Source organism: Ranitomeya variabilis, chromosome 2 (genome assembly GCF_051348905.1).
Source record: "Ranitomeya variabilis isolate aRanVar5 chromosome 2, aRanVar5.hap1, whole genome shotgun sequence".
Taxonomy (NCBI): domain Eukaryota; kingdom Metazoa; phylum Chordata; class Amphibia; order Anura; family Dendrobatidae; genus Ranitomeya; species Ranitomeya variabilis.
In genome coordinates this window covers 631,866,988-631,890,149 of record NC_135233.1, presented here as the reverse complement: position 1 = coordinate 631,890,149, position 23,162 = coordinate 631,866,988, and the positions used below count along the sequence as shown (strand labels likewise).

Below are 23,162 nucleotides of genomic sequence, written 5' to 3'. Positions count from 1 at the left end.
TAGGCATATAGACATTAGGTTAGCTGGGTGCTTTAACATTGCCAATAACATGATGTGTGTACTTATGCCCTTGGTGTGATTTTTTTGTACTGTCCTCGGATTTTTTGTGATATTCCCTTGTTAATTGTAACTTTTATATATGTAATAAAACAATAAATTTTATATCATACGTTTATTTTTTGGCTGTTGCCTCTAATTCTCCCATAATTGATGGGGGGTGTTGATTAGTGTATATAGGGGAGCTCTGGGGGCACTATACTTTCTATAGTGGAGCTCTGTCGGCATAAGACTGTGTATAGGGGAGCTGTGGGCTCATCATACTGTGTATAGGGGAGCTGTGGACTCAGCATACAGTGTATAGGGGAGCTGTGGGCTCATCATACTGTGTATAGGGGAGCTGTGGGCTCATCATACTGTGTATAAGGGAGCTGCGGGCCCATCATACTGTGCATACGGGAGCTGGGGGTCCATCATACTATGTATACGGGAGCTGCGGGCCCATCATACTGTGTATAGGGGAGCTGTGGGCTCATCATACTGTGTATAGGGGAGCTGTGGACTCATCATACAGTGTATAGGGGAGCTGTGGGCTCATCATACTGTGTATAGGGGAGCTGTGGGCTCATCATACAGTGTATAGTGGAGCTCTACATGGGGGCTACTTAGGTGACATTATTAAAGTTAAGTGGGCATTTAAGCATTATTGTTATAGGGGCACTCAGAGTACTGTGACCATCAAAATTGCATATGTGGTATTATTACTTTCTAGGGACAAAATGTGGAGGGCACTAGCATAGGGCATCAATGTTTTCTAGGGGTGAATTTTATTATCTAGAGAGCACAAAGGAATCATTATTACTATGTCACGGCCACAGTGGTGGCAGTATTATGTGGGGTGGTAAGAGGAGAAGTTATTGTACCACACAGCAGGTGCTGTAGGACACATATGGCAGCAACGGCTTAGTATTGGGGTATCAGCAAGATGAGTAGCTTGTCAAGATTGGGGACGGGGATGGGGATGTGAGAAGTCAGATGTGATGTTGTTGTAATTGAGCAGTGGGGTACTTGGTACCGGGTCAAGTCGCACTTAAAGGGAATGTCAAGGTGGCTGTGACCCGGACAGTGGCCCTGGGAACTCAATTAAAGGGGAAGGTCTTTTAAATTGTTTTGTATTAAAGTTTGTGTTCGTGACACCACCTGTGGTTCTCGGTCAGAGGGGACCGACGCTGTTTAAAGGGGTCCTCTGGGGTGATGTTGTTGCAGCAAGATGGTGACTCTTCCCACAGGTGAAGTGGGGTCCACAGGGCTCCCAAGGTGTATGGGCAAGGATGGTGTATGCTGGCAAATAAGTGGAGGACACAAAGTGGTAAAGTCTTTACCTGGTTTACTGACAGTAGCAGTCTACAGTCCAGAGTACCAGGAACAGTGATGGTATGGGCTGGCCTAGAGGCAATAGTGAATGCCTCTCCCAGTTGAGGTCCTTAAGCCTTCCTATTTGCGCTAGTGTGCGAGGTCCCTGCTGCCTGTAGCTGCTGGCAAAGTCCTATCTCTTCTGTCCTGGGACAGTTACCTGTATGGTGGGCAACTTGAGCTGTTTTATAGGGTCTCTATCATGACACGGGCTCTTCAGGTGCTGCTTCACCTTCAGGTGTAGTGTGGGCAAATCACATACAGTTCTATGCCCTCCGGGTCTACTTTGGACCTTGCAGTTATCGACAATCTCGGGCTCCTGATGCCTGGTTTCTTCGCTCCGGCTCTGAGAGTGCCCGGTCACAGTTCCCCTCTGAGCCCCTTTCCTTCTCCACTTTGCTCCTTTCCTCAGTAGCTCCACCACTTTCAACCCCTCGGGTTCACTTGCTTCCCTGTAGCTGCAGCTCGGTCCTGGCTGCATGGCTCTGCTGTCTGCTCTCTGTTCCAGACTTCCTTCTCTCCTCTCCCTCCAACAGACTGTCTAACCCCTCCTCCAGACCAGGAAATATCTATCTGAGGGAAGCGCACCTGAATCCGGGTTCAGAGCTCCCCCTTCTTTCCTGGATTCGGAATGTGTTGAATGTGGGTGCATTACCTGGTAAAGAGAATCCTTCTTGCCTCCAAGCATGATATCGCCCTCCCCAAAAGGAAGGCAACATCACTCTAACAACCGGTTACCTGGGGTGTTGCATAATCTCTGCAGCTGAGTCCTGGATGGAGAATTCATCATGTCTGTCTGGGCCAGATGGAAAAGACTGGAAAAGTGAAGACTCCACGAGAAGTAACATCAGCTGTAAGTCACCATCTGTAACTGTGCTGTGACCTCTTATATGGTCTTCAGGACTGGTATCTACCATTATATGGTCTCCATATAGTAATATCACTGTTTGTTTTTGTATATAGATTTATTTTCAATCACAGCTCGGTCATCTGCTGATGTTCCACTATACTCACAATTAGGGTGCACCACGTAGCTGTAGTCAGCTACTCAGATTTTTCGCCCCCCTAAGCTGAAACCCTAGCTACGCCTCTGCTCCATACACTTGTATGGAGTGAGGCCGTGCCACGTGTAGAGAACAGGCCGTCCAGTAGATGTGGCTTCACTCAATACAAATATATGGAGCGAGGTCACAACACTGGCTGTGGCTGGTAGTATACATACCCTCCGGTCCTGGCTCAGAAACCGGTTAATCCTTGCAGCAAACAGTGTGTGCGCTGGGTGATTCATAAGTCTGCAGTCGCACATTGACTGCAGACTTATAATTTTGGACCAGACAACCCCTTGAAATGCCCCAGAATACTGTCATAGTCTGCACCAACAAACTACCTTTCATGACCTGCATAATATTAGTATTTTTGACACTTTGTGGCACATGTTTTTTTTGCACAAAATAAGCAACTTGTAAGTAGTGTAAACTTATACAAAACAGTCTTAACATTAGATAGCAACAACTATGATCAATGATCTGGGGAATCTTTAGATTGTCAGAGTTGTCACTCTTTAAGAATTACACAGTATTGGTAAATTTGCCCCAATGTTCTTTCATGAAAACAAATAGATCCCACGCTCATCAATCAGTACGCTGCTTTGGACTAACATTGCAATATTTTATTCTTGCATTATGTGTATTTGCTTAGAATATCTTTCTTACGGTCTACATTTAATGTAAACTTAATGTATTTTTTTAATGCATGCATATTTGGGCAGAGCCAGAACACACGAAGCTCCCAAACATACGGCGATATTGATCAGTTTAAATTCCGCTGGCTGATTCCATTGTCTACTGTTCAAGTCAGGATGGGAAATGCTGCAGGTAAATAACACAATCCACAGACGTCATTCAAAGGTATCAAGATTTCAACAAATGATTTCAATTATCTACATAAATAACATTTTAGTTCATCAGCACCTGGTGGTTATTGAACCAGTTCTGTCACATCCAAGTGGTGAGCCATCTGAAAGCTCTTACAATAAAGAAGCCGTGTTTTGTGCTTTTACATTGTCTTTTTCTAAATAATTTTGAAATACTAAATGAAATATATTTTTCATTTTAGCGGTTTGCAGAATGTTTTGTATAGACACTAGATAGTTCTTACATGACATCGCTAGGTCTAGATTTGCTCTATAATCTCCTTACTGAGATCAAGTGTTCATATGAGACCCCTGACCCAGCTGCTCGGTCCCCTTTGCTTTATCTCTTTTCCTTAATTTTCCTGCCCCTTATTTGGAGCCAGAATATTCTCCTCAGTGCCTTTCACTGCGCTGTCTCTGCCTCTAATCTCTACATTTACTTACAGCTGAACCCCGGTATAACCCTTCTCGGAGCTGAATGTGTCACTATGGATGAAGCGGGGCTGAATGTGTCACTATGGATGAAGCGGAGCTGAATGTGTCACTATGGATGAAGCGGGGCTGAATGTGTCACTATGGATGAAGCAGTGCTGAATGTGTCACTATGGATGGAGCGGAGCTGAATGTGTCACTATGGATGGAGCGGAGCTGAATGTGTCACTATGGATGAAGCGGGGCTGAATGTGTCACTATGGATGAAGCGGAGCTGAATGTGTCACTATGGATGAAGCGGGGCTGAATGTGTCACTATGGATGGAGCGGAGCTGAATGTGTCACTATGGATGGAGCGGAGCTGAATGTGTCACTATGGATGAAGCAGAGCTGAATGTGTCACTATGGATGAAGCAGAGCTGAATGTGTCACTATGGATGGAGCGGAGCTGAATGTGTCACTATGAATGAAGCGGAGCTGAATGTGTCACTATGGATGAAGCGGGGCTGAATGTGCCACTATGGATGAAGCAGTGCTGAATGTGTCACTATGGATGGAGCGGAGCTGAATGTGTCACTATGGATGAAGCAGTGCTGAATGTGTCACTATGGATGGAGCGGAGCTGAATGTGTCACTATGGATGAAGCAGAGCTGAATGTGTCACTATGGATGGAGCGGAGCTGAATGTGTCACTATGGATGAAGCAGAGCTGAATGTGTCACTATGGATGAAGCAGAGCTGAATGTGTCACTATGGATGGAGCGGAGCTGAATGTGTCACTATGAATGAAGCGGAGCTGAATGTGTCACTATGGATGAAGCGGGGCTGAATGTGTCACTATGGATGAAGCAGTGCTGAATGTGTCACTATGGATGGAGCGGAGCTGAATGTGTCACTATGGATGAAGCAGTGCTGAATGTGTCACTATGGATGGAGCGGAGCTGAATGTGTCACTATGGATGAAGCAGAGCTGAATGTGCCACTGTGGATGGAGCGGAGCTGAATGTGTCACTATGGGGGAAGCTGAGCTGAATGTGTCACTATGGATGGAGCGGAGCTGAATGTGTCACTATGGATGAAGCAGAGCTGAATGTGTCACTATGGATGGAGCGGAGCTGAATGTGTCACTATGGATGAAGCAGAGCTGAATGTGTCACTATGGATGGAGCGGAGCTGAATGTGTCACTATGGATGAAGCGGAGCTGAATGTGTCACTATGGATGAAGCAGTGCTGAATGTGTCACTATGGATGGAGCGGAGCTGAATGTGTCACTATGGATGAAGCAGTGCTGAATGTGTCACTATGGATGGAGCGGAGCTGAATGTGTCACTATGGATGAAGCAGAGCTGAATGTGCCACTGTGGATGGAGCGGAGCTGAATGTGTCACTATGGGGGAAGCTGAGCTGAATGTGTCACTATGGATGGAGCGGAGCTGAATGTGTCACTATGGATGAAGCAGAGCTGAATGTGTCACTATGGATGGAGCGGAGCTGAATGTGTCACTATGGATGAAGCAGTGCTGAATGTGTCACTATGGATGGAGCGGAGCTGAATGTGTCACTATGGATGAAGCAGTGCTGAATGTGTCACTATGGATGGAGCGGAGCTGAATGTGTCACTATGGATGAAGCAGAGCTGAATGTGCCACTGTGGATGGAGCGGAGCTGAATGTGTCACTATGGGGGAAGCTGAGCTGAATGTGTCACTATGGATGGAGCGGAGCTGAATGTGTCACTATGGATGAAGCAGAGCTGAATGTGTCACTATGGATGGAGCGGAGCTGAATGTGTCACTATGGATGAAGCAGAGCTGAATGTGTCACTATGGATGGAGCGGAGCTGAATGTGTCACTATGGATGGAGCGGAGCTGAATGTGTCACTATGGATGGAGCGGAGCTGAATGTGTCACTATGGATGGAGCGGAGCTGAATGTGTCACTATGGATGGAGCGGAGCTGAATGTGTCACTATGGGGGAAGTTGAGCTACTATAACACATACCGCTCTTCTACATGTCGGTCAGAATAAAGAATTGTATGTGCCAAAATATCAGTATATATTACATTAATACACACTTTGACCTACAAATTTAAAACATTTCATACCAAATAAGACCGTGCATGGAAACATAGGATGGGTTGATCTGAAGACAAACTAAATATCTTCCCCCAAAAACAATTATTTGTACAGGGAGATATACATATGTACATTTACTAGACCTACTAACAATGAGAAGAGAAGGGTTATACCGGGGTTTAGCTGTAAGTAAATGTAGAGATTAGAGGCAGAGACAGCGCAGTGAAAGGCACTGAGGAGAATATTCTGGCTCCAAATAACAGAAAGCGAGGAGGCAGAGAAGGCAAGGAGCTGAGAAAGCTGTACCCCCCCCCCCCAGGTGCCCCCGCCCTCACCAGGCACTGTATACATAGCTATAGACAATGAGATGCTAATCATAGGAGGGGGCAAAGTCGATCCTGGAAGCGGTACCTGCAAGTCACAGCAATAATAATCGCCAGGTGATAAAACCTTCAGTGTAAATCGTTGAATTAACCCTTAACGACCGCCAATACGCCTTTTAACGGCAGCAGTTAAGGGTACTTATTCCTCAGCGCCGCTTTTCAACAGCACAGTGAAATAAGGGTATAGTGCCCCCCACCAGGGTTAGCCGAGACCCTGGAGAAATATGATCAGGGTTGGTTTTTATAGTCCCCTGTCACGTGATCATCTTTAATTCTCCGAATAACAGCGATCACAAATAAGTCTAATTTACAGTTAATTTCTCTCTTCGCTGATGATTTAGCATTATCAGAGAAAACAAAAATGGGGTCCCCCGAGCCCCCAAGACTTCCGTCATCCTCAGACCCTCCTGCTTCATCACCCGGTCCCCCCATGTCATCTTCCTGGAAAAAAAAATGGCGGATGCATACGCAGTGCTCCCACTGAGATCTGCCTACCGGTACCCGGCAACAATAGGGGATTTTTCCTGTTTCGTTCCTTTTGATCACTGTGATAGACACTATCATAGTGATCAATATAAAATAATAGTAAATCAAATCCTCCTTAGTTAGATAAAAATTCTATGAATTTTTTTTTATTTTTTTTCCATTCTTTGAAGTTAGGGTTGGAGTTAAATTTGGGGTTTCTTCAAAAGTAAAAAAAAAAATAAAAAAATAGAACAGCTAGTTTTGAGCGCAAGCGCTTGCTACTCAAGTTTGCATCAAGTGCTCGGGTACGTACGGAGTATCGCATTTTTTTTTACCACTATCATGAAGTACAATATGTCACAAAACCAATCTCAGAATCGGTGTGATCTGCTGACGTGCTTCACAGTTGTTACCTCATAAAGTGACACTGGTCAGAATTGTAAAAATTGTCTGTCACTAAGGGGTTAAGTATTTTAACCCCTGCCTTATGCTGATAGATTCCCTTTAAGGGGATAAAAACTTGGATGGGACTGCTTTTTAAAGGTTAAAAATAATAACTATAAGTTAACACGAAAATGTATCTCACTTTTCCTTCAACTTCTCTACACAGGTGCAGAAAATAACTGCTTGTGGGAACTTATCCATACAAAGTCAGAACTTCAGGGGAGGCCAGAAACTATTTTTCAGCTCTGTAGTAGGTAAGTACAGTTAGCTTTATTATGATCTATTTTAAATGCAGCGCTGAGGCAAATGGCCATATGAGGGTATGTTTCCACGGTCAGGAATGGCTCAATATTTGCTCAGGATTTGACGCAGGTAAAATCTGCATCTTCGGTCACTGGCAGGTCACCTGCGTTTTTTATGCGTTTTTTTTTTACCTGCATTTTACATGTGTTTTTGATGCGGTGTTTCATTACATGTGGTTTTTTTTTGTCACTTGAAATAAAGCTTGTTGAAAGTTGGCTTCTGGGAAGGAAAAAAAAGTGGTTTCCTGTTTGCAGATAGGGTAGGTGCACACAGTCAGTAAACGCTGCAGGTTGGACACTGCATACATCTGCAGCGTCCAACCCGCAGTGGCCAGATGTTACAGCATAGTGAATGGGATTTCATGACATCCCATCTCCACTATGCGTCCAAAGACGCAGGCGGTAGACCTGCGTAAACGGACATGTGGCGCGTCTTTCCAGACCGCAGCATGTCTACTTACAATACGCTGCTCAGTCTCCACAGCGTAAATTTCCCATAGACTATCATTAGGTAAAACCGCATTAAATTATTAGTGAGATGCGTATTAACTGCGGGAACGCAGCTTACTTCGCATGTGTACTAATTTACATATGTTGAATTTTGTCACATCCGGAAGTACGTGACAGGCCGGTGTCACACTTGCGAGTGTGATGTAACAAACTCACGCGAGTGTCTCGCATCAACATTTGGCGCTGCTGCTGGCACTCGGACCGACGTGTGCGGCTGCATAGAAATACATGCAGCTGCACACTCCGGTTCCGAGTGACGGGTGTTGATGTGACAGACTCGCGCGAGTTTCTCACATCACACTCGCAAGTGTGACACCGGCCACACAGGAATATGTAATGTCCTTTCTTTTTTTTTTCTTTAACTAAATAAAATTTTTTTAAAAATGGCATGCGCTCCAGTGCAATTTTCCAAACCAGCAGAGGGAAAGCCAGTGACTGGGGGTTTATAGCCTGGGAAGGGGGTAATACCTATGGAGCTTCCCAGGCAATTAATATCAGCTTACAGCTGTATACTTAGCCTTTACTTGCTATTAAAATAGGGGGAGCCCCCAAAAATGTGTGGTTCCCCTATAATTAATAACCAGCAAAGGCTAGGCAGACAGCTGTGGGCTAATATTAATAGCCTAGGAAGGAACCATGGATATTGCTCCCCCCGGCTAAAAAACACCAGCTCACAGCCGCCACAGAAATGGTGCATCTCTAAGGCTGCCATCACACTAGCAGTATTTGGTCAGTATTTTACATCAGTATTTGTAAGTCAAAACCAGGAGGTGAACAATTGGAGGAAAAGTATAATAGAAACATATGCACCACTTCTGCATTTATCACCCACTCCTGGTTTTGGCTTACAAATACTGATGTAAAATACTGACCAAATACTGCTAGTGTGATGGCAGCCTAAAATGCACCAATTCCAGCACTTAGCCGCGCTTTTCTCACTTGCCCTGTAGCGGTGGCAAATGGGATATTAGTTTGGGGGTTAATGTCACCTTTGTATTGTAAGGTGACATCAAGCCCGGCTTAGTAATGGAGAAGCGTCAATAAGACACCTATCCATTACTAATCCTATAGTTTATATGGTAAATAAAGACACAGCCAGAATAAAGTATTTTAATGAAATAAGACAGCACACAGTTTTCCCATTTTTATTGTTCTGCTAATTCCTTGAAGCCCTCTATCTCCTGCAAAAAAAAATAAAATAAACCAACACAAATATTCCCTGTTCTGACGCAGTCGTTAATAACGAGTGTCCCATGACGAGTCCAGCACTGCTACATCTGGATGCCTTACATCCAGATGTAGCAGAGCTTGTAGATGACTGCCGGAGATAACTCCGGCGGTCACCTGCACTGCAGTTCTCAAAATCAGCTAATCAGCTGACCGAAGGTAATCCTGGCGGTCATGTGCAGAGCAGTTCTCACAGTGAGCTCAGTCATCGCGAGAACTGCAGTGGATGCGGACTTCCCGCTGTCACACGGTAAGATATAATTTGTTCGCATGCGTAGTAAGCTGCGTTTATGCAGTTATTATGCTTGTGACTAATAATTGGATGCGGTTTTACTGCATCTAATGATGGGAAATTTACGGTGCGGGGACGGAGCGTCTCTGCATCGTAAATAGACATGCTGCGGTCTGAAAAGACACGCTGTGCGTCCGGATATTATTATTATTATTTATTGTTATAGCACCATTTATTCCATGGCGCTTTACATGTGAGGAGAGGTATACATAATAAAAACAAGTACAATAATCTTAAACAATACAAGTCTTAACTGGTACAGGAGGAGAGAGGACCCTGCCTGCGAAGGCTCACAATCTACAAGGGATGGGTGAGAATACAGTAGGTGAGGATAGAGCTGGTCATGCAGCGGTTTGGTCGATCGGTGGTTACTGCAGGTTGTAGGCTTGTCAGAAGAGGTGGGTCTTCAGGCTCTTTTTGAAGGTTTCGATGGTAGGCGAATCTGATGTGTTGTGGTAGAGGGTTCCAGAGTAGAGGTGATACGCGAGAGAAATCTTGTATACGATTGTGGGAAGAGGAGATAAGAGGGGAGTAGAGAAGGAGATCTTGTGAGGATCGGAGGTTGCGTGTAGGTAAGTACCGGGAGACGAGGTCACAGATGTATGGAGGAGACAGGTTGTGGATGGCTTTGTACATCATGGTTAGGGTTTTGTAGTGGAGTCTCTGGGCAATGGGGAGCCAGTGAAGGGATTGACAGAGGGGAGAGGCTGGGGAATAGCGGGGGGACAGGTGGATTAGTCGGGCAGCAGAGTTTAGAATAGATTGGAGGGGTGCGAGAGTGTTAGAGGGAAGGCCACAGAGCAGGAGGTTGCAGTAGTCAAGGCGAGAGATGATGAGGGCATGGACTAGGGTTTTTGCAGATTCTTGGTTGAGGAATGTACGGATTCGTGAAATATTTTTGAGTTGAAGTCGGCAGGAAGTGGAAAGGGCTTGGATATGTGGTTTGAAGGAGAGCTCAGCGTCAAGGATTACCCCGAGGCAGCGAGCTTGTGGGACTGGGGAGAGTGGGCAGCCATGTACTGTAATGGATAGGTTCGTTGGGGGGGTCGCGTGAGATGGGGGAAAGAGCATGGACAAAACAGAATTCATCATAAGTTTCAGAAATCAAGCGGAGAAGAAGAATGAAATAGTGGACAGACATTGAGGGATTCTGGTTAGTAGGGAGGTGATATCTGGTCCAGAGATGTAGATCTGTGTGTCTGTGTTTCATCAGCATAGCGGTGATACTGAAAGCCATGAGATTATATGAGCTGTCCCAGGCCAAAGGTGTAAGTGGAGAAGAGCAGGGGCCCAAGGACTGAACCTTGTGGGACTCCGACAGATAAGGGGCGAGGTGAGGAGGTGGTGTGTGAGTGGGAGACGCTGAAGGTCCGGTCTGTTAGGTATGATGAGATCCAGGATAGGGCCAAGTCTGTGATGCCAAGGGATGAGAGGGTCTGTGATAATAGGGAATGGTCCACTGTGTCAAAGGCAGCCGACAGGTCGAGGAGGAGGAGGACAGAGTAGTGTCGCTTGCTCTTGGCGGTTAAGAGGTCATTGGTGACCTTAGTTAGGGCAGTTTCAGTGGAATGGTGTGACCAGAAGCCAGATTGTAAGCGGTCAAAGAGGGAGCAAGAAGAGAGATTGGAGGACAGTTCAAGGTAGACGTGTTGTTCTAGTAGTTTGGAGGCATAAGGGAGGAGTGATATAGGGCGATAGCTAGATACAGAGGATGGGTCAAGAGAGGGCTTTTTGAGGACAGGTGTGATGGAGGCATTTTTAAAGCTTGAGGGGAAAACACCAGTTGTTAGTGATAGGTTGAAGAGATGGGTTAGGGTTGGGATGAAGACTGTGATGAGGTTTGGGATGAAGTGGGATGGGAGCGGGTCAAGTGCACAGGTGGTGAGATGCAATCTTGAGAGTAGAGTGGAGAGTTGATCTTCTGTAATGGTGGAGAAGTTGGTTTTGGAGGTGGAGGGCTGGGAACTCGGGAGGAAGGGCTCTGGGGGTTGTTGACCAAAACTGTCTCTGATGTTCTCAATCTTCTGCTTGAAAAATGAGGCAAAGTCTTCAGCTGAGCTGAGGATATGCAGATCTGCCGCCTGCGTCTCTGAATGCGTAGTGGAGATGAGATTTCATGAAATCCCCTCCAATATGCTGTAACATCTGGACGCTGCGGGTTGGACACTGAAGATGTATGCAGCGTCAAACCCGCAGCGTTTCCTGACCGTGGAAACATACCCTTAAAGGGAATCTGTCAGTACGATCGTTCCTCCTAAGTTGTCTATATTGGCATGTAGGTCATAGAATAAAAAGATACTTTGATATCTGTGAGCGTCTATTTTATTTCACAGTAATCCACACATTTCTTATTTATAAATGAGCTTTCCAGGCTATAGGTCAAACAGTGATCTGCAAGATACTCTGCACCAGAGCTTATTTTTAATAAAAGGGGGCATTACCAGTGTGAGACATGTAACTGATTCACCCACAAGAGCAGGGTACTCGGTACCGGGTCCGGTCGGCTATTAAAGGGGATGTCACGGTGGCTGCGACCCAGTCGCCAAAGAGATCCCTCTTGTTTCCAGCCATAGCACTACCCTCCCTGAGAGGAAGGCAGCACAACTGTGGTACCCGAACTCCCGGGGTGCCACATAACTAATGTAGTATAGGAGAAATTAACTTTGTCTTCTTGCAAACAAATTTTTCTGCAGCTCTACAGCTCTGCTGTATTGTAACCCTGTCTGCCTGTGAGATGGACACTGAGAGGAACCTGCAGATGTGTCAGGTATAATCACACACAGCTCTGCAGTGAGATCAGGAGAACTGGCAGCGACCATTACACATCACACTGGAAATGCCTCCTTCATGTAAAATAAGATCATCAAATCGTAGATATCTAGGTATAATTGTATTCAGCTTACCATGACCTACGTACCTTCAGCTTCCGCCCGAGGTAGTCTATTATGAATTTTGACATGTGTTTATGATTATTATCCATCTGTAGAAGCCATCTTCCTTTCAACTTCAGCTTTTTTATATATGGTGTTATATTGGCATGAAGAATTTGTTGTAAATTCATTAAAACCATTCTTCCCTCAACCCGTGAAATGTTTGCCATGCCATTAGCTACAACCCCTAAGCATGATTGTTCCACCCCATGCTTAACGGTTGGCAGTATGCTCTTTTCCTGAAATTCTGTGAGGGTTTTTTCTCCCCACATACCTTTTGATCATTGTGGCCAAAGAGTCCTATTTTAACCTCATCTATCCACGTGACTTGTTTCCAAAATGCATCAAACTTGTTTAGATGTTCTTTTGCATACTTCTGATGCTGAATTTTATGGTGAAGATGCAGGAGAAGTTTTCTTCTCATGACTCTTACATGAAGGCCATATTTGTGCAGGTGTCTCTAAACAGTATAACAATGTATCACAACTCCAGAGTCTGATAAATATTTCTGAAGGTCTTTTGTAGTCATGCAGGGGTTCTGATTTGCCAGACTCTAGCAATACTATGAGCAGCTCTCACTGGAAATTTGCTTGGTCTTCCAGACCTTATTTTTTTACCTCAACTCTTCCTGTTAACTGCCATTTCTTAATTAAGTTTTGAACTGAGGAAAAGGCAACTTGAAAACACTGTGCTATCTTTTTATAGCCTTCTCCTGCTTTGTAGGCCTCCACCATTTTCATTTTCAGAGTGCTAGAAGAAGCCATTGTTGCTGTTTTTTGGCACAAGGGTAGAGGAGGCTGGGTTTTTATAAAGCTGGGAAATTTGCATCACCTGGCCTTTCCTAATGATGATGGTGAACCAGCCAAAAAGCTAACCAGCTAATTAAGGTCTGAAACCTTGGTCAAAGTTTTCTGAACACCCAAATCTCCAAGGGTGCCCAAACTTCTGCATTGGCCCATTTTCCTTTTTGTAATTTTAATTTTTAAAATGTAAAAAATTACAATATATATTTTTGTGCCTAAAATACAAAGAAAATGTGTCATCTTTAATTTTAGGCCTGTTAGAGCTCATTTCATCTTAAACTTGCTTAACTGTTGTTCACAATAACAGGTGTGCCCAAACTTTTACATGTCACTGTACCTACATGATCCTAAACAAGGTGGCAAGATTTAAGAAATATTTATGGCTAATATTTATGTATAACTAAATTTTAACCTGTAAAATTAAATTTATGCAGTGATTGTGAAAGTAAGACCAGCACGATTAAAGTGATACGTTCTATTTTGAGAGAAAACCTAAGGCGGAACATTAAGTGTGACTTGCCTTTGGAGAAAACCAATAAAGATCGACTGGGCCCATTAAGAAACAGAGTTCCACTGTCAGCAAAATTAGGTATGTTGCAAAAAACATATTATTGAAGACATGCAAGTAAAATGAAGATGGAATCATGCTGTACTAACTAGAAGGAGTCTTATAAATTGTGTTTGGGAAGGTGTTCAGAGCTCCGATGAATGAATCCTGAACAAATGTATTTTTGAAGACATCTTATTAGTAATTCTATATTTCCAAACTACAAGAACAAGGTTAAAACAAGAAATTTAGGAAAAGGGTTTCTCTGCTTTAGGCGGTGCCTAATGGATTTGTAAGGGCCGTTTCGGTGTACGGACAAATCGCACATCATCTTACAATAGAGTTTGTAAGTCTAAATAGCGCCTCTTCCGTGTATATTGGAGCTACTCCTGGTTTGGGCTTACAAATATTGATGCAAATACTAAAGGAAATACTGATAAGGGCTCACACGTGAGAAACTCGGATGAGTCTCGCACGTCAATACCTGGCACTCAGGAGTGGAGTGTTCAGCGCATGTATTGCCATGCGGCCGCATGCTCTGATCTGAGTGCCAGGTGCAGTGCCGGGTATTGCCGTGCAAGACTCATCCGCGTTTCTCGCATGTGAGTATGACACCTTAGAGACCTGGGACAGAAAGATTTCTTACAAATAGGAACAGATGGTATGTGTCAAAATGCAGATACCGGCGACAGAGTAGTGTTCCCGGCACGTATCTTTCTTTCTGTTTAGAAAAGCAGAAACTGAGCAGAACAAACATATTTTTTTCTAAAATGTAGTTTAAATGATTTTTAAACAGAAAGCCTTCTATTTGGATCAATTTGCATCTATTTCTACAAAAAGAAAAAAAAACAAAACAACCAATTTCACACAGAAATGAACATGATTAGATGCATATTTAGACATAAATGGTTTCAAAAATAGTGACACAAATTAATGAAAGGAAGTAAATCTACTGACTGGGTTTTGCATATCTATTTTCAGTAGGTAAAAAAACTCAGTTGTATAACGAATATAATAACATCATTGTCACTGATTTCTAAAGTTAAATCTGTAAAATGGCTGCCACAAACTTGTTATTTTATTACATATTAATTACATAATTAAAACAATTAGAATATGAGAATCATACTGTACTGAGAACACTTAGGTAAGTGCATAATACATCTTTATATACACGTGAATAAATCCAGGCCCAGCACCTGAGAAGTTATCTATATGGTAAGGGAACCAAACACGTGCTAAGTTGGTGAGGAGGTAAATAATTATAACTCTCTGATATACAAGAAAAGAACAAGGGTAACTATGCCTTTTTGGCTAATATTAATAGAGATCTGCATAATAGAGGTGACTATACAATCAGTTGCATCTTCTTGCTTGTGTTTTCTGTTTTCATGGCTCTAACGTGATGTCTCATCACACTTACACTGGATTCTCTGGTCCCAGGTCCTTAATTTGATCAAATGTGCATTTCTGAACCTGCCAATGAACTAGGCCAGAGTCGGACACAGACAGAAGGCCAGCACATGGGCTCTTTGCAGTCCAATAGTTCCCCATGATGCATTCCTCTGTGTGTCTGTGACAGAAGCTGCTTGTTGCTGTGGAGGTGGAAATGGGCCCCCTTAACCTCTGGACCCCTGTCCAGCTGTACAGGTTGCATTATTACTGGTATGCCTACCCCTGGAGCTAAGTCCTATTGGTTTAATGGCACATAAAAAATCCTGTTTGCCCCAGAAAGAAGCAGTAGCACTGATCCACCAAACCATTGCATGACCAGCTCTATCCTCACCTACTGTATTCTCACCCATCCCTTGTAGATTGTGAGCCTTCGCGGGCAGGGTCCTCTCTCCTCCTGTACCAGTCGTCGTGACTTGTATTGTTTAAGATTATTGTATTTGTCTTTATGTATACCCCTCCTCACATGTAAAGCGCCATGGAATAAATGGCGTTATAATAAAAAATAATAATCATAGCAAAAGACGCATCAGGCTCACACTGAACCAATAGTATGGCTGCCCTTGGGCTAGCTCCTATTGGTTCATTAGCAAATAAAAAAGCCCCCTGTTTGATGCAATATTTGCTCCAGGAAGAAGTGTTGGCGAAATGCATGTCAGCTTCACTCAATTATGAAGCGCTGATTCTGAATTAACACAGGTACATGGATTGTTATTTTGTCTCTCTTAGTGCACTTATATGAAGTATATGTGCTAGGCAACAATGTCCGGCCATGCATTCACTAAAGCCATGTGCACATTATGTATGCATTATACACCTTACCTATCTAATCACAGAGCTGACCCATATGATTGCCCACACAGGGATTGTATATTATAGATTTATTTAGCTCACTACTAACTTATCTTGTTTGGCTTCCTTACCATTTTATGCATATGTATATATAATTATACTTGCCTAAGTGTTCTCAATACAGTATGATTCTCCAATTATAATTGTTTATATGTAATTTAATATGCAAGTAAAATAACAAATTTGGTTAACTGATTGTGCTAGTTATTCTAATAACTACTAGTGCAGCAAAATACGCACCTAAAAACTTTCGACATGTTGGTACATTTGTTAGATCTGTGTATGGAATGTTTCACTTTTAACTTTTTTCTATGTACTTGAACTTTTTTTTTAATTGCAAAGTTAAAACATAAATCTTTTATTACCTTCAACAGCATCAACAAGGTCGTTAAAAGTGCTAAAGCATAGCTCCAGTACAGATTGGAGTAACAGCACAAGGGACAAAGGAAATGGACTAGATTCAGATGATGGCAGCCTAAGCAGCGGTACGCAAAGTAGTGGTTGTCCAACAATAGAAAGCTTGCAGGAGTCAAAAAATCAATCTCCAATCAAACACCTAAAGAAGAATGTCCCAACTTTACCAAATGCAACAGTAAAGGAATCGGACATTCTCAGTGATGATGATGAGGATTACAGGTTGTCAAATGTGACCGGCAGCTCAGCAAGTATGAGAAACAGCCCAAATCAAGGAATAGAGGTACACTTCCAGAACCTAAATATATCTGAACACTCTAAAATTGAAGCAAAATACATGGAGCCCAAAATGATTGATGCAGAGGGTAACTTCCAACATGAGGAACATCCAAAACTTGTACGGGGACACTTTTGTCCAATTAAACGAAAGGTGACCAGCACAAAACGGGAAAAGACTATAATAAAAGCGATGAAGGACCACCAACAATCTCTTGACAGCCATTCTGATTCTGCAAATATTGACCTGAATGCCATTTTGGAGAGGGAATTCAGCATTCAGAGTTTAACATCTGTAGTAAATGAAGACTGTTTTTATGAAACTGTTGGGAACTGTGGAAAGTCCTAGCTCCTTTGCTTATGTAGACAATTCCAACTTGTGTAAATTTAATGTATAGAAAAGTAAAGGGTTTTGAAAAAATAACAAAAGTATTGAGCTGATGAAATCTTGTTGTAAGCTACACATGGATTAGAAATTGATGAAAAACTACTTACTGTATCTGTTTTTTTTCTTGTGCACTATTTCATGATGCCACATATTGTTTAAGTTATTTTTTTTATTTATTGTGAATTGCAAAATAAAGTAGACCAAATTCAAAACTTTTGAAAGGATATCAATATGTTGTCTTAATTATTTAACGTGTAACATAAAATGTGGTACACATTGTGCATGCTGTCAATGAGATAAGTTATTTTTTTAATAAAGCAGTGGAGGACATAAATAAAATGCCTCAAAAGTTCAGTTACGTAACATCATTACTATACAATGAGGATGAATTAAACACCGATGAGCTATCAGTGACTGAAGACTTTGGGCATTTCTTTTTTAATCATTTAAGTTATTGTGCACAAACATGCAGGCATTTCATTTTGTACACCATAATATGGTTTAGCAAAAAATATTAATACAATACATGTGTAAAAAAAAAAAAATGATGTACTTTTGTCGGCTGTATTTTACTTTCTTTATCTTGTACAGTAAAATGAGTTGTTGCCCTAAATCACTGTGGAATGTTTCATTTGGTGAGTGTGTGTGTGTGTGTATGTGTGTGTGTGTATATATATATATATGTATATATATATATATATATATATATATATATATATATGTGTGTGTGTGTGTATATATAATGTATGTATGTTAATAAAGTCCTCATTTTTCATCTTTTTTGGAGTGCTGCCTACTTTTCTGAAATTATATTTACAGTATATGACAATAGGATAGTTGTCTGGGGGCCTTGAACCCATGTCTGATTTATTTTGCGCTGTTCCGGTATTCTTATTATATCTATATGTATACAGTCCTGCTCATCATTATTGCCACCCCTTAATTTTTTCATAGACTGTACAATATCTTCATAAATAAATGGAAATATTTCAAAGTTATATCCTCAGGATTTCTTAATTAGTGGTCCAAAGTAATATAACAATAAAACATTGGTTTTCAACATGCATGTTGCAATTTCCAAGAAGAAACAGAATAAACAGCATGTGCAGCAATAAAGGCACTCCTAATTAATACTTGGTTGCACCCCCTTTGGCATCGATGACAGCCTACAAACATTTGTTGGAGCCATCGACAAGCTTCTTGCACTTCTCAGCTGGTATTTTCTCTTACTCATCCTTTGCAGTTTGTTCAAGCTCTTGAATGTTTGCAGGGGGCTTGTTCCCAATGGCAGATTTCAGCTTAAAGATTTTCAATGGGATTGAGGTCTGAACTCATTGCTGGCCATTTTAAAACAGTACATTTTTTCATTTTTAAACAATCCTGTGTACTTTTTGATGTTTGCTTTCAGTCATTGTCTTGCTGGATGACCCATGATCTTCGACTCAAACCAAGTTTTCTTACACTGGGTAGGACAGTTCGTTCAAAAATCTCTTAATAATTTTCTAATTTCACGATTCCTGTGATACGGTCAAGGCCTCCAGTGCTAGATGCAGCAAAGCATCCAGACAGCATTATGGATGCTTAACTGTTGGTAGGGTGTTCTTTTCCTTCTAAGCTTCATTGCATAGTCTGCAAACAAACAGTTGCTTTGCATTGCCAAAAAGTAGTGATGAGTGAGTGTACTCATTGCTCGGGTTTTCCCGAGCACGCTCGGGTGACCTCCGAGTGTTTAGGACTGCTCAGAGATTTAGTTTTCATCGCGGCAGCTGAATGATTTACAGCTACTAGCCTGCTTGATTCCTGCCAGGATTCCCTAGCAACCAGGCAACCCCCACATATACTCAGCCTGACTAGTAGCTGTAAAACATTCAGCTGCCGCAATGAAAACAAAATCTCCGAGCAATCATAAATACTCGGAGGTCACCCAAGCGGGCTCGGGAAAACCAGAGCAACGAGTACACTCGCTCATCACTACCAAAAAGCTTTACTTTCTTTTCATCTGTTCACAGAACATTTTCCAGAAGGATTGTGGTTTGTCAAGGTACTTTTTGGCAAAGATCAGTCGTTCCTTTTTATGTCTGTTCTTCAGCAATGGTTTCTTCCTTGGTCTTTGCCTATAAAGCTCTGCTTGGTTTTGTGTGTGGAGTATACTTGTTGAAACCATGACCCCAGACTTCTCCAGATTAGCCTTCAGATCTTAGGAAATGTTACGTTTTTCCACCATTCGCACCAACGTTCGAAGACCTCTCTTGTCAATTTTCCTCTTTCCCCCACGTCCAGGTAGGTCTTGATGGCTCCATGCTTGGCAAACTTCTTAATAACTAATCAAACAAAAAATAGAAATGGGGCGGCACTGACTATGTGAGGTATTATCCAGACTGTAATATTGGTGCCTTTGACATATCCCAGTAATCTAGACTTTGGGTGCTCCTCTGAAAAAAGACATATGTGCAATGTCTGTGTATAAGAAAAATAGAGGGCACTCACCGGTCTTCACTAGATTAAGTCCTTTATTAATAAAATATAACACACGAATTCATGGCCGGAGTCGATGGAGCCGAAGCTCGTGTGAGCAGGGGAGATTGCAGACGACGGCCGTTTTGCGCTGTGCCTGCGCTTCTACGGGTCAACGTGCAAGGGTAAAGTGGCGGAAATATAGTGCCGACCATGACACCTCCCCTTCCACCAACACCCTCCCACCAGCATAAAATACACTCAAAATTAAAAAGCACATATAAAATACAATTACTGTTATACATACACATATATACCAAATTTAGCTGTTTAAACCAACATCAATCAAATTTCTGCTATGCTTATAGAGGATCATTTAATCCAGTTTCTATCGTATTGTTATCCTAGAATCTGTCCTCCACTATAAACTTTCACCATTTATTTAGATTTCTATTTCTCCTCCTCACTTATAATCTATAATCTTACAAAAAAATAGACATATCGACCCTGTGATTAAATCCCAAGGGTCCTAGCGCATTACTGCGCATGATCCATTTTGCCTCACACCGCAACAGCAAGTTATTCAAATCTCCTCCTCCCGGTGGTAGATTGATTTTTTCAATTCCCGCAAAGGTAAGACTATCTGCCCTACTGTTGTGAATTTGCTTTTTGCTCCCTCTAGTGGTTACTAGTTTTTTGACTCTGGTTTTTCTGTCATTCCTTTTATCCGCACCTGGGTCGTTAGTTAGGGGTGTTGCTATATAAGCTCCCTGGACCTTCAGTTCAATGCCTGGCAACGTAGTTATCAGAGCTAGTCTGCTGTGCTCTTGTCTACTGATCCTGGTTCCAGTTATATCAGCTAAGTCTGCCTTTTGCTTTTTGCTATTTGTTTTGGTTTTGTATTTTTGTCCAGCTTGTTCCAAATCTATATCCTGACCTTTGCTGGAAGCTCTAGGGGACTGGTGTTCTCCCCCCGGACCGTTAGACGGTTCGGGGATTCTTGAATTTCCAGTGTGGATTTTGATAGGGTTTTTGTTGACCATATAAGTTACCTTTCTTTATTCTGCTATCAGTAAGCGGGCCTCTCTGTGCTAAACCTGGTTCATTTCTGTGTTTGTCATTTCCTCTTACCTCACCGTCATTATTTGTGGGGGGCTTCTATCCAGCTTTGGGGTCCCCTTCTCTGGAGGCAAGAAAGGTCTTTGTTTTCCTCTACTAGGGGTAGCTAGATTCTCCGGCTGGCGCGTGTCATCTAGAATCAACGTAGGAATGATCCCCGGCTACTTCTAGTGTTGGCGTTAGGAGTAGATATATGGTCAACCCAGTTACCACTGCCCTATGAGCTGGATTTTTGTATTCTGCAGACTTCCACGTTCCTCTGAGACCCTCGCCATTGGGGTCATAATAGTTTGCCAGGCCAGTATTAAATGTTTAATGCATTGCAGAAGAGGGATTATAAGAAAGAAGATTCTGAGTTTTTTTTTTTTTTTCTTTCTCCTTCCCCTTTACCTCAGAGTGGCTATGCTTGCTGCAGACATGAATGTCCAGACCTTGATTACAAGTGTGGACCAGCTGGCTACTCGTGTGCAGGGCATACAAGACTATGTTATCAGAAATCCTAGGTCAGAACCTAAAATACCGATTCCTGAACTGTTTTCCGGAGACAGGTTTAAGTTTAGGAATTTCGTGAATAATTGTAAATTGTTTTTGTCCCTGAGACCCTGTTCATCAGGAGATTCTGCTCAGCAAGTAAAAATTGTTATTTCGTTCTTACGGGGCGACCCTCAGGATTGGGCTTTTTCGCTGGCGCCAGGAGATCCGGCATTGGCTGATCTTGATGCGTTTTTTCTGGCGCTCGGTTTACTTTATGAGGAACCCAATCTTGAGATTCAGGCAGAAAAGGCCTTGCTGTCTATGTCTTAGGGGCAGGACGAGGCTGAAGTGTATTGCCAAAAATTTCGGAAATGGTCCGTGCTGACACATTGGAACGAGTGTGCACTGGCCGCTAATTTTAGAAATGGCCTTTCTGAAGCCATTAAGAATGTTATGGTGGGTTTTCCCATTCCCGCAGGTCTGAATGATACTATGGCACTGGCTATTCAAATTGACCGGCGGTTGCGGGAGCGCAAAACCGCAAATTCCCTCATGGTGTTGTCTGAACAGACACCTAATTCGGTGCAATGTGATAGAAAAACCGCAAATTCCCTCATGGTGTTGTCTGAACAGACACCTGATTTAATGCAATGTGATAGAATCCTGACTAGAAATGAGCGGAAAATTCATAGACGCCGGAATGGCTTGTGCTACTACTGTGGTGATTCTACACATGTTATCTCAGCATGCTCTAAACGTATAGCTAAGGTTGTTAGTCCTGTCACCGTTGGTAATTTGCAACCTAAATTTATTCTGTCTGTAACTTTGATTTGCTCACTGTCATCTTATCCTGTCATGGCGTTTGTAGATTCAGGTGCTGCCCTGAGTCTCATGGATCTCTCATTTGCTAAGCGCTGTGGATTTACTCTTGAACCATTAGAAAATCCTATTCCTCTTAGGGGTATTGATGCTACACCATTGGCAGCAAATAAACCGCAGTATTGGACTCAGGTTACCATGTGCATGACTCCTGAACACCGCGAGGTGATACGTTTCCTGGTTTTACATAAAATGCATGATTTGGTCGTTTTGGGGCTGCCATGGTTACAGACCCATAATCCAGTCCTGGACTGGAAGGCTATGTCAGTCTCAAGTTGGGGCTGTCGTGGTATTCATGAGGATTCCCTGCCTGTGTCTATTGCTTCTTCTACGCCTTCGGAAGTTCCGGAGTATTTGTCTGATTATCAGGATGTCTTCAGTGAGTCTGAGTCCAGTGCACTGCCTCCTCATAGGGACTGTGACTGTGCTATAGATTTGATCCCAGGCAGTAAATTTCCTAAGGGAAGACTGTTTAATCTGTCGGTACCTGAACATACCGCTATGCGTTCATATATCAAGGAGTCTCTGGAAAAAGGACATATTCGTCCGTCTTCTTCCCCTCTTGGTGCGGGATTCTTTTTTGTGGCAAAAAAGGACGGATCTTTGAGACCTTGTATTGATTATCGGCTTTTAAATAAGATCACTGTCAAATTTCAGTATCCTTTACCGCTGTTGTCTGACTTGTTTGCCCGGATTAAGGGTGCCAAGTGGTTCACCAAGATAGACCTTCGTGGTGCGTACAACCTTGTGCGCATTAAGCAAGGTGATGAATGGAAAACCGCATTCAATACGCCCGAAGGTCATTTTGAGTACTTGGTGATGCCTTTTGGGCTCTCCAATGCGCCTTCAGTTTTTCAGTCCTTTATGCATGACATTTTCCGGAAGTATCTGGATAAATTTTTGATTGTTTATCTGGATGATATTTTGGTTTTTTCTGATAATTGGGATTCGCATGTGGAGCAGGTCAGGTTGGTCTTTAAAATTTTGCGTGAAAATTCTTTGTTTGTCAAGGGCTCAAAGTGTCTCTTTGGTGTACAGAAGGTTCCCTTTTTGGGGTTCATTTTTTCCCCTTCTGCTGTGGAGATGGACCCAGTCAAGGTCCGAGCTATTCTTGATTGGAC

General features: G+C 42.8%; 1 protein-coding gene across 10 annotated transcripts in view; it reads left to right on the top strand.

Annotated features, from left to right (window-relative positions):
• TIAM2 (TIAM Rac1 associated GEF 2) overlaps positions 1-17,728 on the top strand; it is a 643,262-nt gene extending 625,534 nt beyond the window's left edge. For all 10 annotated transcript variants that reach the window (XM_077289067.1, XM_077289068.1, XM_077289064.1 and 7 more), the window contains 4 exons: positions 3,179-3,284; positions 7,289-7,376; positions 13,621-13,775; positions 16,412-17,728. In XM_077289067.1, coding sequence (XP_077145182.1) covers positions 3,179-3,284; positions 7,289-7,376; positions 13,621-13,775; positions 16,412-17,076 — 1,014 coding nt within the window. In that variant the 3' untranslated portion in view covers positions 17,077-17,728. The remainder of the gene's footprint in view (positions 1-3,178; positions 3,285-7,288; positions 7,377-13,620; positions 13,776-16,411) is intronic.
• Positions 17,729-23,162: the final 5,434 nt, after the last annotated feature.